Source organism: Parasteatoda tepidariorum, chromosome 4 (assembly GCF_043381705.1).
Source record: "Parasteatoda tepidariorum isolate YZ-2023 chromosome 4, CAS_Ptep_4.0, whole genome shotgun sequence".
In the NCBI taxonomy this organism is placed as follows: Eukaryota; Metazoa; Arthropoda; class Arachnida; order Araneae; family Theridiidae; genus Parasteatoda; species Parasteatoda tepidariorum.
In genome coordinates, this window is record NC_092207.1 from 4,154,805 (window position 1) to 4,175,394 (window position 20,590).

At 32.3% G+C, this 20,590-nt stretch overlaps 2 protein-coding genes across 9 annotated transcripts in view; one reads left to right on the forward strand and one right to left on the reverse strand.

The window, feature by feature from the left end:
- The window catches only part of LOC107445373 (uncharacterized), a 26,196-nt gene extending 24,563 nt beyond the window's left edge, over positions 1-1,633 (reverse strand). The window contains exon 1 of one of the 2 annotated variants that reach the window (XM_071179355.1): positions 1,467-1,633. The gene's annotated coding sequence lies outside the window, so the exon portion shown is untranslated. The remainder of the gene's footprint in view (positions 1-1,466) is intronic. The other variant, XM_071179354.1, reaches the window with a different exon arrangement.
- LOC107445372 (kinesin-like protein KIF28P) overlaps positions 1-20,590 on the forward strand; it is a 61,960-nt gene that overhangs the window by 28,080 nt on the left and 13,290 nt on the right. For all 7 annotated transcript variants that reach the window (XM_071179348.1, XM_071179351.1, XM_071179350.1 and 4 more), the window contains 12 exons: positions 627-757; positions 4,065-4,135; positions 6,875-6,935; positions 9,478-9,633; positions 9,705-9,835; positions 11,312-11,475; positions 12,358-12,492; positions 12,598-12,746; positions 14,532-14,680; positions 16,896-17,030; positions 18,881-18,964; positions 19,899-19,961. In XM_071179348.1, the coding sequence (XP_071035449.1) occupies positions 627-757; positions 4,065-4,135; positions 6,875-6,935; positions 9,478-9,633; positions 9,705-9,835; positions 11,312-11,475; positions 12,358-12,492; positions 12,598-12,746; positions 14,532-14,680; positions 16,896-17,030; positions 18,881-18,964; positions 19,899-19,961 (1,429 nt within the window). The remainder of the gene's footprint in view (positions 1-626; positions 758-4,064; positions 4,136-6,874; positions 6,936-9,477; positions 9,634-9,704; positions 9,836-11,311; positions 11,476-12,357; positions 12,493-12,597; positions 12,747-14,531; positions 14,681-16,895; positions 17,031-18,880; positions 18,965-19,898; positions 19,962-20,590) is intronic.

Sequence of the window (20,590 nt, forward strand, 5' to 3'; positions counted from 1 at the left end):
CTAGTTTATCTATGTAAAATTAAATTGTCGCTACTAGGCCGGGATAGCCTGGTCAGTGGGGTGCCGGGCCCATGTCCAAGAGTTCGTGGGTTCGGTCCCTGCTGGTCGAAGACTCCCCGTGTAGTAAATGGTGACTGATGCACGTTAAATCTGTCGAGTCTCAAAGTCCTCCATGTTCCCATAACAAATCAATACCTCTGGGGGTACCGATCCAGGAGTTTCCTTGTCTTCTGGATTGGTTCAAAATTACAGGGCTACGGCGTTGAACATTTGTAGTCGTAAACCCAAAAATTGGGTCGACTGTTCAACGGCGGTCATAAAATAAAATAAAATGGCACTAACCCGCATTTGCTGTACGTAGAGAGGGAAACCACGAGAACCTCCCACAGTTAACCTGACGGCAAGGGGACGCCAGCCCATTGTTCATCTACCACTGAGGATATTTTACGTCAGCACTGTGGTCGGTGCAAGCTGGATGCGGAATTCGCCGCTGGGATTGGAAACCCAATTCATCTCATTGGAAGGCGAACGCTTTATCCCCTGAGCCACCAAGGCTCGCAAACGTGACATTAATATATATATATTTTTTTGAATTTCGTGTTAAGTATATTTTCTTCTATTTGCAGTGAGAGAGCATCAGCAACAGGTGCCACAGGCGACAGGCTGAAAGAGAGTGCTGCCATCAACCAGTCCCTATCTTGTCTAGGAAACTGCATACATTCTTTGGCAGAGAGAGCAACGGGTCGAAACATAAGAGGTGAGAGAATTACCATTTCGTAATTAAACTACTTAACTGCTAGACTCCTGTTCGTTAGAACGGGAGGTCGAATCCAGCCGACGGAGGACTCCCAGTGTAGTAAATTGTGACTGGTGCACGTTAAATATTTTGTGTCACAAAGTCCTCCATAATCCCATAACAAATTATACCTCTGGGGGTACTGATAGTTCTCTAGTTTAGGCCAAACTGTGGATGAATTAATGGCCCTATAAACGGGTGTGACGTATGGATGTGTCAGAAGTCAAATTCGTGGCCATAGATGGCGCCACTGGAAAACAAGAACAATCGCAACTCCTCTGCCTTACTCGCCTACGACAACAACAACTACTTCAAAATAAAATGCACTTTTTAAAATATTCGATTTTCATTACATTTATTTTTTCGTTTTAAATTTTTTTAGGTATCTTTTGGGCTAAAAAAAGAAAGCGAAAATGTTTCTATTTTTGAAACTCTTAATAATGTAGAAATTATATATTCGTAAAAAATGTGAGGAATTTTCGGTGAATACTTTACTAAAGAAAATTTCACATATCTCTCTCTATACCTGCAAAAGTTCCGAATCAGGGGAGAGCCTTGCAGTTGTTACAAGTCTTGAAACCCACGCTGTGTTTTTAAAGCCAGCGACTACTACAAATTTAAAATTAATTTCAATCCATATAATGAAAAAGAGATTACTTGAAACGTATACTTACACTTGTAGTGGCAGATTACTCTAAACTTCCAGTATTCGGACAAAATTTTTCGATTCCAAAAAATCCTTCTTCCTCAACACCAGAAATTCAGAGACTGCGCGTCATATTCTGCGATAAACATCTGCTTTTTCAATCACTGTAAAATCTTAGATTTCACGATCTGAATCAATATTGACAACACACATTTTATTTTTCTATTAATTGATCCTCACTTATACGGTACTTTATACTTCAACACCGATATCTCTTTCTGTTGACATTGAATCAGTATACATTTTTTATTTTTACCTATTGTTATTTTATGTATACCAAAGCATATTTTGCGAGTCAGGGCTGCCCCATCCTGTTCAAGGCTGATGGGGACATTCCCTTTATTTAAATCTACCTGTCAGAAGACAACACAAATACGTATAAAATATAACTTTCTTTATTAAAATAACGATTTTTCCGTTGTTTCTGACACAATGAAAATTTGTTACATATTTCTTAGTAAGTAATATTATGTAAAACTTCGTTTTCGGAATATAAAATTAACGTTAGCAATCGTCAGAAGTGGCATGACATTTAGGCTTCGTATGACATCACCAAACGAGATTTTTAAAAAATATATTTACTTAAAATATCCTTTTTCCATCTTTCTAGTTATACAATGTGCTTTTCATATTTGTTATTTTGTGTTTGTGATGTTGTGAATTGAAGATTGTTTTTTTTATAACCTTCGTTGAACCGAATTTTCAGTTTACGACTACTAATTGTCAACTCCGTAATCTTGTAATTTTGAACCCAATATAGAAGACAAGGAAACTCCTGGATCAAGTATTGGGAGAAAATTGCCTTCCTGGAGGACTTTTTGATGGAACTAACTCGCATTTTTGTTACATAGAGAGGAAAACCACGAAACCCTTCCACAGTTAGCCTGACGGCAAGATGACTCTAACCCGATCTGTCTACCACTGAGATATTTTACGTCAGCACTTTGGTCAGTGCGAACTGGATGCGGAATCCGTATCGACCAGCCATCGCTGGAATTCGAACCCTGTTCACCTCATTGGAAGGTGAATGCTCGATCCCCTCACGGCTCTGAATTGAAGATTTTATAAATTTGGGGAAAAAACTTCACGAAAAACATTTTAGAAATATACCTCCCAATATTAAAAACTATGCACGATAAATAATATCAAACATTCAAAAAACTACTTTTCATTTATAAAAACAGAATAAATTTTTTTTGAAACATGAAAAACAGTTGACCCCCTCACTCAAATGGTTATGACAACTTGACACCTTGAAAAACTTTAGTGGGCAGCATCTAAGTGTAAAAATATAAATTTGTTTCATTCCTTATCGTTTTTTTTTATTTAACCAATACACCTTTCTAATCGAACAAAATATTTGTGAATTTTCCAGATTTGTTTTGAAGGTTGTGAACAAATAAGGTCATAAAGACAGTTGTTTTATTGTTTGCACAAACTTTGTTATTTTTTAAGAAATTTACACCAAAAAATATTAAATACTTCTACACGCATTCTAGTTTTTTTGGAACGCTTTTATAAACTCACTTTCTTGCGTCTGTGACAAAAAAAAATTTTTAAAATCAAAATTTCCTCCAGAATGGTTATCCGACTATCTAATTCATCTAGATTGGCTAATGTCCGTGCAAGTTTCAATCATTTCCTCAGAATTTATCATGATTCAAAATTTCGAAAAGTTTCTGACAAGCTAGCGTGCTCAAACCTTACAATCATAATTATCATTACAATCATAATTTATCCCAATATTACGTTCGTTTATCTTCACTCATAACTCTAACCATTTTCAAACCAACTAAAAGTCCCAAAGTGGACTGATCGTAAGAGACGGTTCCCACTAGATCACCGAAAACGAGCACCGATGACAGTGGTCTGTGAACGGGCAGGTGACCACTTTGATCAGTCTGCGAATGGACCGAAGGTGAGCCATATCAGTCATCATTAAACTGTTCTACCAGAAAATGCTCGATTTCGCGCTCAGGACGTCGAACTATCAAAGCGGGAGAGCAATCTCCTCTGCAGAGGATCGAAATTGTGTGGGCATGTCTATAAAAATGTTTCCTAAGCAGTCACCAACAGCCCATAGCAGCGGTAGTGCGTTGCATAATAAATAGTTTCTACTACTGACTAGCTAGTGTGCTTATATTCTAACTACGGCTCTATTCCGGATGATAATACAAGTTTGACTTAATGGTGCTATCAAATTTCATCGCTATTTTTTAGCCAGTTGAAATATCGGCTCTTCTTTTTTTCTTCAAAGAAACCTAAATGATAGACACAAAGTTTAACATAAAGAACATTAAATTAATATTAAAAAAATAATACTGAGTTTTTCGAGTAACCTAAAAAAGGGAAAATAATTTTATTTTTACCAAACCAGAAAATATTCGTCTCATCACATTTATCGCCACTGAAAATTCTCAAGAGACGTGCCCTATCTTTTTTCGTTTTTGGTACTAGACATTTATTTCCTTTTAATAAAGTAGGGAAATTTGTTAAAAAAATCAGGTTTTTCAAAATGCTTCGATATGACTCCTGCATGAACAGTTTCATGTTTTATTACAGTGCCATACAGGGATTCTGTACTAACGAGACTTTTGATGAATGCTCTTGGTGGCAACAGCAAAACAATAATGGTGAGTCTTAATTTTATGCCCCCTTTCTTTCTGTAAAAATACATCAGGCAATTTTTGAAAGAATTTTTAAGAGCTTTGCTGTCTTCTTCCTTTACTTTGTTAAATAGTTATATATTAGGTCACATGGCATTTTTATTTAATTTCACTGGGCATATTATTTTGAACCAAAATTTTAGTTAGAAATACTTTGTAAAATTGTGGTCACTTTTACTTTTCCTTATTGAAGCGATGCGCCTTACCTTTTATATTATTCAAAATATAAAGTGCTTGATTTAAAACCCGTGACGTAACCCTATTACAATTTGAATGGTTTATAGTTTTGTCAATAATAAGTGGGAACTTTTTATTTCATGACTCCTGGAGGTTTAAAAACTGAATCATTTATTTTATATGAAATTCTTTTAGTTTTAAGTTAATGAATTCCTTAAAATGAGTGGGTCCTAATATGTGTATAGTTAAAAAACTAGATATTTCACTAAGAATAAAGAATACAAAATCACAGTTTTCGAAGTGTTCTTTCAGAAACTTATTTTTAGTCTGTTGTATGATAAAAGCGGTCTTTGGCAAAGAATTTTTAATCACGAAATTTCTACAATTTTCAAAGAGCTCGAAATTATGAAAAGTATATAAATTTAAAAAAAAATGAACTCGACTTAAAATGGATGAAAAAAATCAGTTGAGAAGATTTTTGTTGCCAACTCCTTCACTAGTCAGAAAAGGCCAAAATTACGATGCCTCGATTGTGTTGAAATAGATTTCAGAGCGATTAAGTTGAGGGACTAGCAGACTACAAGTAAATAAATAATATATCATGAAGGAGTATTTTTTATTGGGATGTTTTAGCCCACCCTGGGTTGCCATATGGCAAAGAAAAGGTACACGCAGTTTAAATACTTCTAAAATAGCTGTTATTTGTAGAAAAAAGGTTACTATTTACAAACGATGTTATTTTTTGAAACGCTAAAGAACTGTTTTATTCATTCTCTAAGCTTATTTATTTTTTATTTTAACTTCTCATTGTTCATAAAACTTTACTCCTATATTTCTTCCGTCTGCCGGCCAGTTGGTCGATTGGACAGCGTGCCTGATTGTGAAGCCAATGGTTGCGGGTTCGAATCCCGCTCAGGACATGGATGTTTCTCTCTGGATGTTGTTCTCTGTTGTGTGAATGTGTCCCACCCAACAAACGGGTATTTGTGGAAGTGTGGCGTGGGTAATGTAGCTCGCCTCCGTGACTTAGGTTCACAGGTGCCCACTGGGTAACGTTAAATGAGCAACACTTCCGGTAGCTTCCGAGGGAAGAACGAACGATCAGTTCCTGTCGTTAGAAACTTTATTTTCTTTCCTCTATGCTTCCTCACAATGGTAAAACAGAGCAGATAATTTTATGCATCCATTATAATTACTTAAATAGTAATTATTTCCTCATTAACAGTCCACCTTTTTCAGTATAATAATTTTTAATAACTATTTAAGAACAGCAACATCGCTCAACAAGCCAAGAACCATATCGGGCTGTGCGCCATAAATGAAGAAGAATTTAAGTTCGATGGTATTAAGTGGTTGGATGGGTGTTACATACAATTAGATCTTTGACAAAATTTCATTATGATTTTCCATGAAAATATTTTCAAATAATATTTTCAAGAAGAAAAAGAATCCAATGACTCGTCAACAATTTAAACAATATATTTTCATGTTTTTTTAATTGTCTCTGCACAATAATCATTGTCTTCAAAGATTTGTTATATATTATCAGGTTAAAGTGATTTCAAAATGCCGTTAATGTGCGCTTTACCTAAATCTTGCTGATTAACTAGAATAATCCGTTGTAGAGCAGAATCAAAGGTTTTCCGTAATTTTCCTTCGTAATATCTGCCCATTAACGGTTTCCGCATCTTTAAGGTTCAAAAATTTGTTTTTCTCATTCTTTCAACTAATGTGTTGATTGGTTGATTATTATATATTATTTGGTTACAGTAATTTCAAAAAGCCGTTAATGTGCGCATTACTTAGATGTGCAGATTACCTAGAATAATCAGCTGAAGTGCGAAATTAAGAGTTTTCTGTAATTTACATTCGTAACTTACCTTTTCCGTAATTTACCTACGTGCATTAACGGTTTCCGTATCGTTGAAGTTCAAATATTTGTTTTTTTCCTTCTCTCAGTTAATGTATTGATTGGTTTATTGCATTCACTAACTTGATTCATTAGATAGTGCAAAATAAATAAAAGACATTTTGTTGATTTCGTTGTTTGTAATAATATTTCAAATCATTTGATTTTTTTTTTAAATTATAGTCTTTAAAGTGATTGATGATCAATTCTATCTTAATTTTTAAAGTGAATTGATGATCGATTCTATCTTCAAATGAGTTGATTGTTTGATAGTAGTAAGTTCATTATTTAGATTGTGTGAAATGAATAAATAAAAGTATGTTAACCTGAGCGTACCGAAGCGTTGTAGTTGTTACAGCAAAGACCTTATTTTTATTTTATACATTTTATAGAGTGCTTAATAGACTACGTGCAAATTATCTAGGTAGTTGGCGAATTACTTAAATAAATTAAGAAATTGAAACATTTTAATAAATTAAGAATCAGAAGCATTTTTGGCACTGTAACGGGTCCTGAAGCAAATCTGCCTGTCATTTAAATAATTTGTAGAATAACTTATTCCTGTATCGTGTATGTAACGCAATAAATATTTTGTTTACACTAATTATCTCTAATTTTAGATAGCTTGCATTAGTCCAGCTGATATAAACTACGAAGAGACACTTTCAACATTGCGTTACGGTAATTTTATTTATTTACTTATTTTGTTTTTAAATTTTTTCTGTACTTCATATTTTATTCTATATTTTTTAATTGCTTCAGTACTCTTACGATGAACTTTTGTACAGTTCATCGACTATCAGGCTTCTATAACACAGTAATGGAATTTTATCTCTACAGACCTCTTTATAGATGGACTTTAGCAAGATGGACTTTAGAAAAGATGGCAATTAAAAAGGTTTTTTTCCGACCTTCTGAAAGTAAATAATATATAAAAATAAATATATAAATTTAAAGCTTTGGGATTTTGAAAAGAACATTTTAAATTATACAGATTTAACTCTACGGTATGGGTAAGCTGAAAACATATTTTATTCTTCATTTGTAACAAGGAGACAGTATTTTTAAGAGTCTGACATTGGATATTTGAAATTTGTGATTTTATGAAACTTTCAGGATATTTTTTTACGTTACACTAGACACTTGTTTATTTTTTTTTTTATGTTTCAATTTTTATGAATCTTTTTAAAAGCTTTAGGTCAAAACTGAAGATTCACTGGAATTTTGAGAAAGTATTAATTTGAAGTATAATTAAATTTAGGAAAAGCATTAATGTTTACCTAATTATTGTTTTAAAAATGCTTCTGAATTAATGCCTAACTTGTCTGGATAGCATTGACAGAGGCATAAATATGTGAGTCAGAATTTGCTCGGTTTCTATAAGAAACTTAAATTACTTCTTAGCTATTAGGTATATTGACTAGAGTGGTTTTACTCAATTTAGCGTTAAATAAAAGTTACATCGAAACATTATATCATTTGTCTAGATAGCTAAGAGTGTATTTTGCCACGTTTTCTCCCTCAGTAAATTCTAAATAGAGACTAAATCTTTAGAGGGTGCTAACTTCAAACAATCATATTGCGCCTGAATCATATTTTTAAAAACAAAAAATTTACATTCTTCCGATAACTATTTCTATATTCTATTACTCAGTTTCGAGTCGCATAGTTTAGGGTCATATTGTATAAAAGTTGAATTAGTATAAATGGATACGGGAATTGATTGTGTTTCTGCTATATTTAAGACTTCTTTTCCAGCAAATTTCATACGCGTAGAGAAGGCCGTTAATAACCATAACAGTTGAGCAAAATTTCAGTTTCTTGTTTCTTCATGATTAATTTTTATGTCCCACACCACATAAATTTTATGGTGCACCAAACATATTTTCATTTTTTTGGTACTTCTCATTAATGCGTTTTCGCAGAAATATAAACATTTGTAGTTCACTCTTTGCACAGGTAGATTTTAAAAGCTTAATTTCAAAGATATTTGAATGAACTTTGACATTCAATGCAAAGGGACACTGAAGGAATTTCTATTTTAATAGTTAGTGGGGAAGTAGTAAAACACAAACAAATAGTCAATGCGGTGGTTCACTTTTACATTTTTTTGTAAATAGATGAGTTTCTCTCGCATTTCCAGAGGATCTTCTGTTTCAGCCCTCCAAAACCATGACAAAAAAAAATTTTCTCTCGAAAATGAAAAAAAGCTTGTTAATAGTTATTCAAAAAGGACATAAAACAGAAAATTTCCACATAATTCAAAATGACAAGTATCTAGTTAAATAACTCTTTAAACTCTTTCTCCCCCTCAACTTAGACCAGGTAACAAATACACGCGAAATTTAGGCTTAGAGTTCTTTTTGCGTGAAAAAAATCAATTTCCTGGTGTAAAATGTGATACTTTTTAACCCTAAATAACAAAATCTATTTTAAGGTAATGCACTTTTTCGTTCACTGTGTCTACTGAATAAAACAAACACTTTATCAATCATATGTGGGACATTCCACAATTCCACCTAGAAATTCAGAGGGGTCACATAGGGCCCTGAATCTTTGGTAGACATCAAAAACTCACCTGGCATCTCTGAGTTCGACCAGGAATCGTTTTTACGTCGTTGTAAAATGTGCAATGACATCAGTAGATGCAATTTCTTACTATAGATCAATAGTAAGATAAATCAATTTATTTACAAATAAATAACATTATTTAATTCCCATGTTTAACTGTTCTAAGCAACTACCTTGTTATTACACCACGGCCGCTATGCAAGATCGTACTCAAATAGGAAGAAAGACAGGGACAATTGCCCAGGGATTGTTGAGGGCCCAGCTGGAATTCCATACAAAAAGTGAAATACTTAAATTTTATTTTTATTTAGAGATAGATTTTTTTATACATATTTATGTATGTTTGCAGTGTTTTACAATTGTAGGGAAAAACGTCTTCCCATTTAGTACAGATTAATAAAAATATAAACCATCAAACATTTAGTTTTAATCAAAATGTGTACAAAATTGAAAATAATATTTTAGCATATTTATGATAAATCAAGAATCAAAGATAAGTCATTTCTCAAAAGTCTTTTTCTGTTTTGAGGAATGGGCCCATCAAAGAATTTTGTCTCAGGCATGTAAATCCAGCCTTGCTGTTATAAAAGAAATTTTTTTTTTGCTGAAGCACAAAAAAGGTAAATTGATCATGAGATGTGTCTGTTTGCAGCGGATCGTGCAAAGCAGATCAAAACTCTTGCTACTGTAAATGAGGATCCGACAGAAATTTTGATTCGGGAGCTGAGAGCAGAGAACGAGAAATTGAGAAAAATGATTGAAAAAGGCGTCATGAATGTTCCCATCAAGCCAGGAATGACAGATGACGGTATGCGATCTCATTTCTTCCAGTCTTTTAAAAAGAATTTATGTTTTAATTATTTATTCTTCTAATGGCAGAGGTGATACGCCAACGAAATAAGTGGGAAGAGGAAATGAAAGCAGCTATGGCGGAAAATGAAAGAGAACTTCAACAGATTAGACAGTCATACGAAGAAAAGCTGAAACTGGCTCGTCTGGCACAAAAAGCTGTAAGTTACTGCATAGATGATACCAATACATATCCTTTTAACAAGGTAGTTTAATAGCTTTCTGAGATAGCAAAATGTTGGTATCGTTACCAACTTACAAAACAGGGACGGATATACCCAAGTCTAAATTCTTGATGATCCCATCTAAAAATTTTGATGGTTTATGTTGGTTTCAGTACGATTCATGATGGTCCAACATCACTTGAAGGTTACCATCCTTCTACATTTTTCATTCCATGATGGAAAATGATACTTTATTACTAGGATGGTTAACCATCAAACGAAGTTTGATTCTCATTGACCGACAATCCATGATGGTTTCATCTATACATTTCCATGATTCTGTAATGAGAATTCTTGTTGGTTCTGATGAATATACCATGAAAGAAATTTTTTTTTAATGTTAGACCATCATAAATGAGTCCGAATTCCTACATTGATCGTTCATACATTTGATTTCCAAGATACTATGATGGAAATTTGTGATGGTCTATAAGGGTACAACAATGCATTTTCATAATGGTTTAATAATAATTCTTGTTGAGTTGATTCAGCAGGAATATACCATTAAAACCTTTTTCTAAGGTTGGCATATCATAAATCAGTCCGAATTTCTACATTGGGATGATGATGGCTCATGATTATTCCAACATTTGACTTCTAGGAAACTATGATGAAAATTTCTGATGATTCAACATGAATGAACCATCAAAATAAGTTGCTATTCTTATGTTGGACCATCAAAAATCAGTGCGAATTCCTACATTGAAGTGATGGTTACTTATGTTGGTTACCATCAAAAAATTTAACGGTTTACGATGGTTGCCACCAAGATTATGTTGGTCCATCAATGGAAAACCATCAGAAATTTTGAATTGGGTAGTCACGATCTTTATCAGACAACTGAAAACTCTTTGAGTTCAAAAATAAAAAAAGTTTAATTACGAGGAAGAAATTTTTTTTTTACCGTTAGTAGAAAGTTTAGAAATTAAGAATCTAAAATAAAGATAACTTTTAATGAGAATAATTGTTCATTGTTAAATACGTTTTTTCTTTTTTGAAAAATATTTCCTAACTTAAAAACACTTTTATTCACTATCACTTCAGCAAAATTACTTTGAATAAACCACTACACAGTTTGAAAAACTTTCTGAGCTTAACTGAAATTTTTGCGGAAAATAAATTTGAATTCCATCTTCACAAATTACATTCGCAGATATAATAACAACTTTTAATGATTCCCTCATTATTTACCTATCTTAATTTTAATAATTATTTATTGTTTTAATATAACTTGTTAAACATATAAACTATTAATAATAAATATGAGTAAGCAAAGACTTCTTCTGGATCAACTTTTCTGAGATTAAAAAATGAACGAAGATAATTATAATCAAAGTAACGAGTTTGAAAGGTGTTATACACTGTTTCTTGCTTGTTTCCTCAACCCTGTTTAAACTTATTCTTTCAAAAAAGGACATGGAACGCACGAGGTTGGAAGATTTGAAGAGACAACACCCGCACTTGTCAAATTTGAACTTTGACCTTCAATTGTCTGGAAAGATAGTTCACATACTGTACAAAGGAGCCAACACCATCGGCAAAGAAGACAACGCTAACATACTCATTTTAGGACCAAGGTAATTAACATAATTACTTTAATTGAAAACATGTTATATACGTAGATATCATATCGCTCATGGGCTGCAATAGCGACACAACTCAAAAAATCAAGTTTTGAGATAGTGGGTTTAAAGTTTTCATTGCTAAGCAAAATGTATAGGAAATGCTTTAGTTTGCTTAAACGAAGATTACCTTCAAGTTAAATTATGAGTTGTGCTAGTATTGCTGTTGAAAGAATGTGAATTTTCATATTTACACTTGTTCTTAGTCCAAAACGCGTGTTTTTTAAGTTGTGCCACTATTGCAGCCCATGAGCAATGTATGCGCATATTATGTACGCATTATATTATCTCTATAAACAATTTTTTTTCCATTTTTATTCTTTGCTGTTTAGATTGATAGGCTTTTTTAAATACTCTTTAAAATGTAAAATGACAGCATTAAAAAAAACAAAAAAAAACAAGGGGGATAAGGAATGATTTGTTTTTTTTTATCTGGTATCAGTCAAAGAGCTTTTCATAACTCTTGTGGAAAGTATATCTGTTTAAAAAAAAGTTCAAGTTTTTGCGAATCAAATTTGCGTATTTAATTTTTAAAATATTCGTCTTCAATCAACAATTCCACCTCTAACTTGATATTTCGACTACCATTGTCAGTAGAAAGTACAGCTCAACTCCAAAATGCATAGAACTACTTTAAATAAATATACTCTTGCAGAAAATATTCATGTGTAAATAATATTGTGAAGAAAATTAGTTTCTAATTCAGTTTTTCGATTGCTATCTTATAAATAAAGTAACAGCTCTATAATTCCAGAATCAAATTGCAAACTTTTAATGATGTTTGAAATAACGCATATCTAATAAAAAAAATATGTTGTTTTTTGTGTGATTGTTTAGTATTCAGGAGTACCATGCAATCATCCATGTGCAAGACGAGGGTCAGATCATAATTGAGAAAGGATGTCCCGAAGCTAGAATATTGCTCAACGGGGAACCTGTCACTAGTCAATCAGTTCTCAATCACAATGACAGGTAGGGTGAGACTTATTTTTTCATTATTTCAGAACTGTAAAGCATGGAATTTATTATTCAGAAATTCTCGTGTTTTTTTTAAATAAAAACTGATATTTTTAAAAGGATTTTGTTTGGAACGACCCAGTTGTTTGTTTTCCAAGAATCAGATATCAGAGTCAAAGGGAGGAAATACCCTGAAATCACATATGAGATGGCACAGGAAGAAATTGCAGCAAGAGCAGGAATCAACCTGTCGGACGACAGCTCAAGAGGTAATTTTACACTATGAGTAAAAAAAAAATTATATGAAGAATCATGCATGGAAATTACTAAAAAATAAGTGTTGTCTGAATCAAAAGTGGGCATGTGAAGTAGATTTAGGAATCAATTCACATGAGAGCATTTAAAGTGAATGTAAATTTAAATCAAAGCGTGATGCGTTCGTTACAGTCTAATGTTTAGTTGCATAAACTTAGTGGTATGATTGAAGGAACAATTACGTTTTGCATTGTTCCCCCAATAATCGCAATATAAGGGAAGGTTACTATCATTTGACCGGTTCATCATTTTGCAGATATTAACATCAAGCTTTATTTGTTGACTGCTTCCTTTCAGGACTAGTTTCAAACACTTTAATGAAGTTTGAAAATTGCCCTCTGGATGGATCGTCAGTTAATTCGTGATCGAGTGAATTTCGTGTACAAGACAGTACGAATTGTGAACTTCTGTTCAATTTTTCAATGTAAACAAACTATGTACAAACGAGACGATTATAGTGTTTTAAATGTTACTGATACTGTTTAGAACTGTGTTTAAATAAGTGTTTAAGTTAACCGACTGCTAGTTGTCGTAAGTGATCCAGCGACAATTACTATGAATGGGCTGGTGATTCTACCCTAGAAAAATAATCCAGGTTAACATTTTGTGAGTTGAACAAAAAATTTTATTGTTTCTGATTCAGTAAAAGCATATCAAGAGGGATTAAATCGAAATGATATTAATAATTAAATATTAAATTTATTCCTTCTAGATCAATGTACACGCACCAAAAAACATCGAAGTATTAGAAATCGTTCGAAAAAATGGTTTAATTATGCTCTCCCTTCCAATTCACTGAGGCTCATAGCATTTTTAAACATTTTACTGACTTGTATTAAGTTGAGATTTTATTGAGAATAGAATGGCTACCTGCTTATTCATAGAAAGTGCATAGATTATTGGACAGTTTTCGTTGATTAGGCCAATGGTTTTCCTTTATTGGTTACTTTTTGTTTTATAGCATTTACTTAACATTTTGTAATTAGAACGTCTACGCTTAAAGATACACATAAGGTAAAGTTAGGTATGCAAGTATTCCCGCATCAGCCCATTGGGGGCCAAGGAATCATGGACTTTAATCATCCAGAATTAGCGACCAATGGCATGACCAGACAAACTGATTACTATCAATATGAAACTGGATGGTCTTCCTGTCACCGCTGGGAAACGAACCCCAGTCCTTCACAATGACAACTCTGTGTGTTTAACCAATGAGCTATCGCGGATCTGCTATGCCTAGCGTGGAAGACAATAATTGCATAAATAAATTTTCAAAAGTATAAAATTGTCATATTCGCCACTAAAATTCGACTGCCAAATATAAGTCGCCTAATGATGGCAACCTTTCTATAAGAACTTATCTTTGTTTGACGAGAAATTTTTCTGGGAGATTTCCGAAACGGAAATTGAGTCAGAATAATCGCCAAATATGAGGACTTCAAGGAAGGAGTCCGAAACTGAAAGAGAAGGAAGGAAAAAATATTACAGAAGGAGACTAACTCGAAGAGTCGTATTACTCGTAGCTATCTCGGGCAAACCTATACATATTACACTGGTGTAAAAAATTAAGAGAATTTGCAGACCTGGTCGATTAGTACTGGTAGAGATAATCGACCAGGTCTGGAAATTCTCTTAATTTTTCTACACCATTATATTTTAAAGAAACTGTAAGTTTAAAGTATCTTTGGCGATTGTAGCGGAATTATTTTCAACTTTTCTTATGAAAATGAATGTTGCAGAGAGTGTCCTCCTCAATAAAGATCTGTTGGAAGTTCTACCGGGTGTTGATGTCGCAAATTCAATCAGCGAAGAATTGGATAAGAGGGTCCGCTTCGAAATTATCCTCGTCTCACCACAGATGATTGGCAAGACAATGGGTCGAACCGAGGTACCTTCTTAACATTCCCTCTATTGTTTACGTTATTTCAAAGTTAAGTGGTCATTAAACTACGCTTTAATAATGGAGGTACTGTCCGATTATCACGCGAACAGTTCTTTGCTAAATTACTTTTAGTAAGCATGCGGGCTTTTTACCTAATAGCCAGACAGTAGTTCCATAACTCTTACTAACTGTATTTAAAATGCCGCAATTAAAATGCCATGTAACCTACTATTTATAAAATTCCACATTTAAATTATCATGTTACTGTTAATTAAAATATCCTGTTAATATCATGCTTTAAAACTCCACAAACTGCATCCAACTGGAATCAACTTACGGAATAGATTCAGGTATTTTGAAAGTTTAAAAATAGAGCAACCTTCTTTAGAATAAAACACAACAAAAATGTCGCCATGCAGTGGGTACCAGTGCACGGTGGACTTCAAGGTAACGAAACTGCAGATTTCTTGGCCAAAAAAGCCGCCAAGATTCTTAAGCCAGTTCCTTTCTACACCAGAAAAAGGGTAATAAAAATCTCTCTTCGAACAATATTTGAGGCAAAACTCTAAGAAAATAATAAAGATAAGGACTGGCTGGAAGGAATTAAATATATAAAAAAAAAAATCTTTAGAATAAAATCGTTCAACTATGCAGGGGGTGGACGAATCATCTTATAACTTAGAAAATTTTATAAATAATCATTTTATAACTTAGCAGTATTTAGATCACGCGATTTCTCCTACTTATCAATGAAGTTTAATGCTTTTAGAAGTTTGAGGGACCGACAATAAATTACAAACGGAAAATAGTTTTTTTGAACACCCTGCGCCAAAAACTGTAGCAATAAACTTGTAACTTATAACAATTATTTTGGTTATTATATGCAATAATTGTACAAAATTTCGTAAGACTAGCCTAAATATTTATAAAGATAGACATTTTTATAAAAAAAAACAAATTTTTTTTGTCTTACGTTTTTTTTATATATAACTTTAAAAACGGTCAATAAAATTAAACAAAATTTTTAGAGCAATTTAAAATTAATTAATTTTTATTCTTCTTAAAAATTTGAAAGACATTCATTGAAAACTATAAAGTTGTACTTTTATAAGAGGAAAAATTTAATATTTTTCGTATCGTATTTGGTAGTTAATGGAAAAAGTGCGAGTTGAATATCTTAATAATTCAAAAAGTTTCAAGCAATTTTCCAAGTCGTTTTCGTACTTTTTAAAAGAAACTTAAAATGATAAGGGGCCTTCTAGAAATATTATTTTGTGTCTTAAGACAAAATTAAATAACAAATGATAATACCTTACAATAAACGTTCATACAGCGAAATATGATTGTACAAGGAAAGAAAATATGCGAAAGAAAATACGCTTATGGGGGTGATCTCCAACAATGTCGGTGTCATTTGTAAAGCATCTTGTTTAAATAAGAAAGAAAATTGTTAGAAACTTGTTAAATTTTTATGGTATTTAAATCAAACTATTATTATTAGTTGCTAAATACGATTTACTTTGACATTAAGTAAAAAAAATTTCCCTGCCATGCGGAGTATGAAAGAACCGTAGTTGCTTGAAAATGAACAGGGTGGTTGTGGTTACAGACCTTAGTGGACGACCTGTATGATAAAAAAATAAAATGGCAGAGTTAATAACCTGCTTCAATAATTTTTAAAATTTCGCCTGCTACTTTATTTTAAATTGGAGAATACAATCATACTTATATTTAGTCTTCCTGCCTCCAATATATCGGACAATATTTGGTACAATTTTATCATTTAATAATATTTAAAGTTTTTTTTTCTATTCATATGCTGTTTCAAAGCAATTGTCTATCTAAATGTATCTACGTTTATCTTCGTTGATCTGACTTTTTAATTGTAATAACAAATTATAAGAAAGGTAAGAAATTCTATTTAAGGTACCGTTTGGATAGTTTTATGTCAGATCAATATCTTATTATTTGAAAATAATGGATTTTGTTTTAAGATCAAAATCTGAGGAAATTTATATTATTAACTAAAAAAGTTAATTAAATTCCATTAATTGACATTAAAAAATATTTCATACCAGTTATGAGACTACTTTCTTCTAAGTTACGAATTTATAATTGAAAAACATATTTTCTGCCAGTATTTAAATCACGGGTCTTAGAAGAAGTAATAATAATGAAATATGATTTAAAATCTTTTAAAATGGGACTTTTATTTTTGTAGGTGTATGTGAAAATGAAGAACTTGGACACACGACAAGAATATGAGTGGCCTAAACAGAAATTTCTGAATCGTCTGTATGTCATGAAAGAGATGTACCAGAACTACGAGGCAGATGAAGATTGGGATCTTCCACCTGTGAGTTTCGTTTTTTCAAAGTCATTACAAGATTTCGGAACTACGAAACTAAATTCTTTGACATCATATTTCTTGGGGATGGGTGATTGTTCCTGTTTTCCAGAGGCGCCACATATAGCCAAGAATTCGATTTCTGCCACACCGATACGCTTCACTCGTTTATAGGGTGGACTCATTCATACTTCCATTCATTCATCCACCGATCGTAATTTTGACCTGTAGCAAAGAACGATCAACCTCCAATTCAGTACCCCCAAATGTATTAACTGTAATGGGAACATGGAGGACTTTGTGACCCGACAGATTTAGTGTGCATCACTCACCATATACGGTCTTCGGCCGGCTGGATTCGAACTCCCATTCTGACGAACGTGAGTTCAGCATCCTGACAACCTGGCTATCCCAACCCCTTATAAAATATTAAAATTTAAGTTATTACTTCTTATAAAATGTGAAAAATGCTGAAAATATTAATAATTATAAGAGAAAAGCAAGATTAAAATACTTATTGTATACATTTTTTTTAAAAGACTAAATTATTAACCCACGATAAAATATGCTGCAAAAAATTTTAATGTCATTGACACCAAAAATCATGACAACTACTTTGCACCAAAAGTGTTGTAGTGGAATAGTAGAGATAATTCCTTGTGTAATCAAACACCGAACACAGTTGTTGGAGTAGAAGATTGTTTCTCTACACTTCTTTTGGTGAAAAGTAGTTGCCGCCGTTTTTGGAGTTCAGTAACCCTAAGACAGAAAATTTACATTTACGATACAGTTTGAAGCAAGAACAGGTAGTTTAGGGAAAGCAAAAGCACACTAATTCTTAAAATATAATTAATATCTAAATCAAGCATGCACGCAGCACAAAGGGAATATTTAAACGAATTAGAATTAGGTTAAACAAAATTAAAGGAGATAAAAATGAAAAATTATAAAACTATTCATTGCGAGTGGTAAATTTTTACAAATTAAAATAAAATTATATTTATCAGACAACTGAAAACGTACATATATTTTGTAACGACCGACTTTTGTTTCGAGTATAGCAGAATGCAAGATAACAATAAACTAGTTCCATCTCAGACTTAATTCATTAAAATTAATCTACTGTTAGCATCTGACGATATACGCCGAAGTTTGTATTTTCGGAAATAATTCTGGAATGCGTGCAAACTTGATGTACGCATTCTCTGTTATTGATTGTAATTTCAACTACACCTTTTTAACTGTATATGAACAATTGATTTGGTGCTAACTTAAAGGAAAGTATTACTTCACGCAATCTTTTGAGTTGCTTACCACCAAATTCGGAGACTTATTACCTTGTAGAAAAAATGTTTAAACTTGCTAATTTTAGAATATAAGCTAAAAAATAAGTTAAAAGTATAGAGAAAGCATGGAAAATAATATAATAAAGATTAATGAAAGGAGAAGAAGAAAAATTATAAGAATAAAATATTTTCTAAAAATATTTTTTAAAACATATGAAAAAGCCGGAAAACAAAATAATGAAGAAAAGATTTAATCATGTCATCAGCTCAAACGATTATAATCGCAAAATGGAGTGATTTCAAATGTTGTATTAATATAGTCCAAAGCAAAATATATCAATGCAATAGTGTGAGGAGCACTTGATATATATATATAATTGACATTAAAAAATATTTCATACCAGTTATGAGACTACTTTCTTCTAAGTTACGAATTTATAATTGAAAAACATATTTTCTGCCAGTATTTAAATCACGGGTCTTAGNTATATATATATATATATATATATATATATATATATATATGATAGTTTTAGAATGATCATACAATTAACAATGTATTGTCATTTAAAGGAGCGCGATCCTTTTCTTGAAGATCCTGACACAGAAGTTAGAATTGGAACTGTACAAGTTTATTTACAGCCTTTGTCATACAAGGTAAGCGACTTATATCTCGTCTAAATAGAAATAAAAATGTATGCAAGTAAAATGGGTCGCATTTTTCTTCGCTTATAAAATAATTTGCGACCCCTTATGTTTGTATTTCTTTTCATTTCCCATTCGGCAAATATTCTAAAAATGTGCATTTAAAGTGATCATTACGGAACGCTATGGGTATTTATTAAATCCTTGTCAAAATTAAAAACATTAAAATTATTCTGTTATTGATGCCAAACAAGCATTAAATTGATACAGTGAGAAACGTTATTAAAACTTGTGAAATAATTTTCGAATACAATTATTAGAAGAATTTAATTGAAACCATTAAAACCTGGATGTATTGTGAACCGGAAACGTTTTTAAAACTTGTGGAATCATTATGAAGAGCCATCTTTAAAAGTATGTAACTAAAATCATCAAACCAGTTTTGTCCGTTGAATGAAAAGTAAGGCGTTACTGATAATTTATCGCTGATAGAATACTTAAAAGGTTAGACGTAGATTTTCGTTCGCAGGCTTAGACCTACACACGCTTAAATCTAATATTCAGAGATGCAAGGTGGGTTAAGAACATAAAAAGTGGTATTATTTTATCATAAAATACGGTGAAAAATCAAATTTTAGAACACAATTTATTTTTAGAACCACAGATGTCTTGATTTTGAGCTAAAACAAAACATTCTGAACCATTCGAAATGTGTTCCGGTAACTAAGAACATGTTATTTAAGTCGAAACGAAAAAAGATTAAATCTTGTAGTTTTACAACCACTCTTTATATTTTTGAACATAAATGAATAGCACTGAACATAATTTCAAATATATTTTATGCGTAAATTTTATTTCATGAAAACAAATTTTGACAAGGGTTTAAAAATATAAGACAAGAGGACACCTAAAAAATGAACCTTAATACATCTAATGATATTTTTAGGTTGAACTGAAGGAACAATTAGAGATAATCAACTACAAAGGCACAGATGTTGGAATAATTAACGTAAGTAGTGAATGTCTTTTATTTCATTTTATTAGCATATTGGTCTCTCTTTACAGTGAATAAAAAAGATCATTGTGTTGTGAATTATAACTTAACTTATACATTATCAAAGCAACCAATAAATTTCAGTAATTTCAAAGTAACTAATAAATTCAGATGCTACAAATTCAAATAAACACCTCCAATAACCCATTTGTACCCAATTTTATGGCTGAAATAAGTTAAGCTCTAGAGCAGAGGTCGCCAAAGTGGTCTATATAGACCCCCAGGGGTCTATTTAACAAAAGCGGGGGTCGATGTGAGACAGGGGGGCGAATGGGGGTCGATCCGAATCGGAAGGGTCGATTGTGGGCCGGAAAAAAAAAACAGTTCTCAATACGCAAATCACACGTACCTAATTAAGTATGTAAAATTTGTGAATTTTTTATATAATTGACTCTATATCAGTTTCTTTGTAAAACATAAATTAATAAACGTATATTTATTGGGGTGAAACAAGTATTTACGTACCACCGCGCAGTGGCACGAACTCAGCGCAGTTTATAAGTCATATGCATATGTGCGCTTGTCCAAATGTCACGTGTGACGAGCATTGACGTTACAAATGCAAATATCATACGCAGTTTCAG